Source organism: Cryptomeria japonica, chromosome 3 (assembly GCF_030272615.1).
Source record: "Cryptomeria japonica chromosome 3, Sugi_1.0, whole genome shotgun sequence".
Taxonomy (NCBI): domain Eukaryota; kingdom Viridiplantae; phylum Streptophyta; class Pinopsida; order Cupressales; family Cupressaceae; genus Cryptomeria; species Cryptomeria japonica.
The window spans coordinates 227,842,041-227,847,372 of record NC_081407.1 but is presented as its reverse complement, the minus strand read 5'-3'; the positions used below and the strand labels follow the sequence as shown (position 1 = coordinate 227,847,372).

At 37.0% G+C, this 5,332-nt stretch overlaps 1 protein-coding gene across 2 annotated transcripts; it reads left to right on the top strand.

Annotated features, from left to right (window-relative positions):
* Nucleotides 1–1,711: 1,711 nt before the first annotated feature.
* LOC131075444 (uncharacterized) lies at nucleotides 1,712–4,757 on the top strand. 2 transcript variants are annotated; one of them, XM_058012292.2, is made up of 3 exons: nucleotides 1,712–1,937; nucleotides 2,095–2,296; nucleotides 3,494–4,757. In XM_058012292.2, exons 2-3 carry the CDS (start codon nucleotides 2,113–2,115, stop codon nucleotides 4,282–4,284), a joined length of 975 nt encoding a protein of 324 aa, XP_057868275.2. In that variant the 5' UTR covers nucleotides 1,712–1,937; nucleotides 2,095–2,112; the 3' UTR covers nucleotides 4,285–4,757. The 2 variants fall into 2 exon arrangements, with proteins under 2 accessions (XP_057868275.2, XP_057868274.2); XM_058012291.2 differs by having other exon boundaries at nucleotides 2,058–2,296.
* The last annotated feature ends 575 nt before the right edge of the window (nucleotides 4,758–5,332 follow it).

Here is a 5,332-nt window from a genome sequence, read left to right as displayed (position 1 = left end):
TAGGGCCTTGGTGGTGTTATGAATACAAAATCCCTTTCATTACCACATAGTGTTTTGAGGGGATTGACCATGGCAAGATCATCCCCTCAAGGGTCTTGTATAGAGATCTAATTCTCTATAGGATGACCATCATCGAAAGAGGTGTGTGAATGAATTTGCACACCCATCTTGAATATCCTCTCTTCCCCACTCTTAGGCGGTGAGCCAATGTGGACATCATACATGTAATGCCACCCGATGCACTTGATACCTTACCTGTCAACCATAGTAGGTGCTTTAATAACAATTTATAAAAAAGGGGTTGTTAGTTGTGTTTTTTTCCCAAAGGTCAAAATTTTGGGTATGACAATTAACAATGTAATATATAAATTAGAGTTGCACATACCAAACATGCACAAGAGATTATAGATGAAGGCAATTATAGAGTATTTGATTTGATCAAATGAAAGAACTCTTTAGTCAAAGATCCTACAATGAGGAGACATAGATTTTGTGCAAAAACATCTATAGTTGATTAGCATCAAAGAGATTGGTAGATGCATTCCACCTCCTCAATGCCATAGTACATATAGAGTTATAGTCAACTTGTGACTACCTTAACTCTTAATGAAGTTATATGATCATTAAATTACAATCTTATTTAGACAATTGAGTTATTCTAAGTGTTATATTTAGGTATTTTATTCGGTCTAGATGGGTTCTAGGGCATACGGAGGGTATATATAAAAGCTAGTAGTTGGTTTACCATCATCAATTAGGAATTGTGTTTTTAATGGAGATATTTTGAGGTTTTTCACCTTGAAGTGACTTATTATTCTCAAGTATTTGTAACAAATTTCTTAATATATAGTTTTTTTGTGCATGTCATTTCATTACATTTGACCCTTTACCTAAGCTTTTTGGAGGTTGACCTATGAGAGCACAACCCCTAGGGATATAATAATTTCTTTAAAAGTGTTTCTAAATATCACTAGTTCTTAAAGTATAGTAGTAGACAAAGTAATAAAATAAAAATTTAGTAGAATAGATAATAGAGGTCTAGTTTGAGCAAGATTAGATCTATACATCACAGGGATAAATCTACATTATCACAGGGATAAATCAACATTATAGAAAATAGTTACGATACAAACTTCTTCTTTTTTAACTGAACAAAGCAGGTTACATTAATAAAAATAATATGCAGCTCAAAAGGAGCTACAAGAGAAATAGAGAAAGGCAACTATTCACTATCCAACAACAACATATGTTATAAACCAAAGTTTGAACCCAACAAATACAATAAGACAAACTATCTTTCTTCATATTAGGAAAAGTAGATGTACAACTGTTTTACTGTCACATTATGTTACAACTTGTTTCTTTGTGCTCTCAATTGATAAAGAAGATCACCTACAAATTTTTTTTGGAAGAGATCAAATATCAGTTTGTTTAAATGCATGCTAGTGTTCTAGACAACTCTAAAAATTCTATGATGCAAACTTGACTCTAGATAGAGAAGAAAACCAATGCACTAATATCGGAAAATAATTACTGAAATATATAAATCCATTTTTTTAATTTATTTTTTAACTATTTATTAATCATTAACTAAATGCCCCTATCCATTGCATGTTCTCTGTTCTAACATTCATAAAATTACATCATATTAACCTAAATTAATTGTACTCGGATATCCATCTCATTTGAGTAGTCTATTGCCTGTAGGGAAAGTTTTATTTTCCTTTACACCTAGCTATATTGTCGTTATGCTATTTCTTTGTCCAATCTCCTTTCGCACCGTTTGTCCACACTCTTCACACTGCCTGCGCGCGGCAGCCTGAAACCTGAAAACCCTCGATTCCCAGGCCTTCTATTTTCATCCCCATCATTATTATGACGATGTGCACTGAATCTGAACCTTCCCTTCCTCTCATGACTAACGCTACGCAACAAAGGTAAAACTGGCCACAGACGCTCTCTATAGATATGTGTCCACTCTTCAAGGGTTTTAACGATTGCCAAGGATTTGTGTCAATGTTGTGATTTAGTTTTTGTTTTCCTTTGATTATGAGCAGGAATTTCGATCCTCCTCCTAATCATCTAGCTGTTCAGCCATTTTCTTTGCGGAAAATGAGCTGCAATGGCTGCAGGGTCCTGCGGAAGGGTTGCAGTGATAATTGCATTCTTCGTCAATGTTTGCAGTGGATTGAGACCCCGCAATCGCAAGCCAATGCCACGGTTTTTGTTGCCAAATTCTTCGGCCGCGCGGGACTTATGACCTTCATTCAAGGCGTCCACGAGACAGAACGTCCAGGTAAGAAATAAATCTCTAATGTTTTTTCGGGGGAATTTTACTGTTTTTTGACTGGTAAATCGCCATTTTGTGTGTTTATTATTATAGAAAGAAGCAGCTATAACAGTAGCTCAGATGCAAATGAGGCCCTTGATTCTACATGGAATTTAACAAATTTTAATTTTTTAAAAATTGTTTTTTTTTCAATTAATCTAGTCAAAGGCACAATGAAGTTGCTACCTACCTTCGCCTATTGCGCTAGGCAGATTCAAAAGTTGAATCCACCGCATCCAATTACAATTGAATTCATTACGTCATAGGAATCGGTAACAAGCTCTTTGGGATTTGAACCTGGAACCTTTGTCCTGAGTTCATTTAAACTCACAAACTATCATTTTTACTTTGCATCATTCCCTTTGTAAGTCCTTAGTTAAACTCTATTTGATCGGCGATCTCTGTACTTGTCAAACTAACCTTCTGTTTTAACATTCTTTTTTGAATGATTTGTAATACTTATATATAAATGTCCGTGAGATTTAAATTTAGGTTTTTGAAGCAAGCGTATTTCAGCTTACAATTTGAATCTAGGGCTGTCCAGCAATGAAAGCCTGGTTAAGGTTATAGCAGCTGACAAATTGAATTTAGGCTTTTACAGTAATGAGAGCCTGGTTAAGCTTGTAGCGGCTGACAAATTGAATTTAGGATTTTACAGAAATGAAAGCCTGGCTAGGCTTATTTCGGTTGAGATGATCAGAATTTGCTGTTATCTTTTTTCCTTATATACACTTTCAATCTGCTTATCTAATCTTTAGATTTTATTAATTTTGTTAGTTTTTTTATTTTATTTTTATATAGCTAATCGTGAACTAATATTCTGTTCATATGAATATATATACGAGACCAGTACAAATTCTTGTGAGAGCATAATTATAAAATTAATTTTTGTTTTTTTTTCTTAAAATCATTTTGAAAAACTCTTTATTCTTCATGTGTAAAACTTTATGATTCTCAAACTCTGAACTGCTCTTCCAACAATTGGTATATCTAAGGGAGTTAAAATGTAGAGTGCTTTTGGATTCAAATTCTTGTCTACTGGATTTGGTAGAGATTTAAATCTTGTCCTCTTACAGTCAAAGCTCTGTTAATTTCCAGAAAGATTTGAAAATTTTGCCTTCCCCGTTTCCGTCATTTGACATTTTTGGCGGTTTTGTTTTGCAGCTCTGTTCAAATCTTTGTTGTATGAAGCATGCGGAAGAACAATAAACCCCGTACATGGAGCCGTCGGTTTACTGTGGACGGGAAAATGGCAAATTTGCCAGGCAGCAGTTCAGAAAGTTCTCCAAGAAGGCAGCCTGGAGCGGACCTCGACACCCCCCAATTGCCCGTCAATTGACGGAAATAAACCCATTGTTCCCACATTTCCCTCAATGGACACCAACGCAGTAGCCGCGCCAATTTCCCGATCAGTTGACGCTGTTGAATCTCGGGCTCCAGATGGCAACTCGTCGCAGGAAAAATTCGACATCCACAGACGGACTGGCATTCCAGATTTTTCTGTAGTTGACAATCAAGGAGCCTGCAAAAGATCAACTGATGATAACGTCTCCAAGATCTACGAGGCGGGGAAGTCCGTCACGACGGAAAACCGCAGAGTTCGTCAAAGAACAGAGGACGGAAACAATATTGCCGTCACCGACGTTGCCGGCAACAATGACGCCATTGATAATGTCGGCAGGGTTATCAACGATAGTAATCTCGTCGGCGGGCATATCGACGTCGCAGAAGTCACGTCAACCGCCGGGAGTGAGCGGCAGCAGAATATTGACGGCAATTTGGGCGGTGACGTGAAATTGGGTTTAAGCTTGAATTGTCGGTCCAAGTCGTCAAATTTGAAGCAACCGAGGGCTTCAAGTTCATCAAATAATTCCGTCATTTCCGAAGGCTCCGTCAATAGACAGTTTCGGGGCCCGTTTCCACAATCGCCACAGAAGCTTCTGGACCTTCTCTGAATTGAAAAAATTGCCTTCATGAATCAAAATTCTAAAAAATACTATTTAATTCCACTGTTATCAGTCAATTTGTAACAAATAATCTTGTTAGGCCTTTTTGTGCTGCATCTTGAATTTAAACCAGACAGCCAAGCCGTGAGATGACAGGAAAAGGAGAGAGGAAAGGCCGTCAAATAACGGTAAACATGTTCCGCGTCGGCGGTATCGGCGGAAAGCGGAAAGGTGAATGCGTGGGGCCCACCATCCACGTAGCCGTTTTATTCATGCCACCTCTTTTTGCGCCGCATTTTTAGGATGCATTCAATGCGCGCCGATGGAATTCCCGGAGATAGCTGGACACGTGGCATACTAGCCTTGGATCTCGGCTTCTGGTCAATGTTTTTGAGTCTCAAGCGAGCTAAGTTTTCCTGGTCCTGTACTGAACGTTTTAATCAATAAAATGTTTATATATATATATTTAATTTTGTTGAGTATATTATACGTCTTTTATTTAAATGTAACGTACTCGAGGGTATAATGTCTATAGTGATAATGAACACATCACAGAAGTTAGGTGGGAATATAACTCCTCTTCTTTCTTTAGAAGGGAAAGAGAGAAGGTTGGGTAAGATCTTGGTGTCTTTGTTTCCGTTAAATGGAAAGGAAAGCATGATCTTTTTCTTAGAACTTATCTGATGTGGCCCACAAAACGTTCTTGGCAAGTATTCCTTCCACATGTTTCCTCATAAAAATTTGTCATTTAACATGCTTTTGATTTATGTTTCTAGCTTTGTGCCAAACACATGGAAAAAAGGAAGATGTAAGAATGTCCTAGAAAAGCCTATAATATTAACAGATCACCTAGCATTTTATAGTTATTTGTTTGGAAAGCATAGGATTCTCCTGTTCCTCGTTTATTTTTTTAGGTAAACAATGTCTTCGCAAGTTCTTTTGGCATGTTTGCTTTGGGATATAGATGATTATATTATTATATTATTTTATATAAAGCTAACCTGACCGATAGAATACATCATAAGAGAGTAAAGACGAAACGAAATACCAAAATAAG

Coding starts and splice junctions, on each gene's coding strand:
- LOC131075444 (XM_058012291.2), top strand. CDS start 1,876: ATGACGATGTGCACTGAATCTGAACCTTCCCTTCCTCTCATGACTAAC. Junction 1,938..2,057: donor ACTAACGCTACGCAACAAAG/GTAAAACTGGCC, acceptor GATTATGAGCAG/GAATTTCGATCCTCCTCCTA. Junction 2,297..3,493: donor CCACGAGACAGAACGTCCAG/GTAAGAAATAAA, acceptor TTTGTTTTGCAG/CTCTGTTCAAATCTTTGTTG.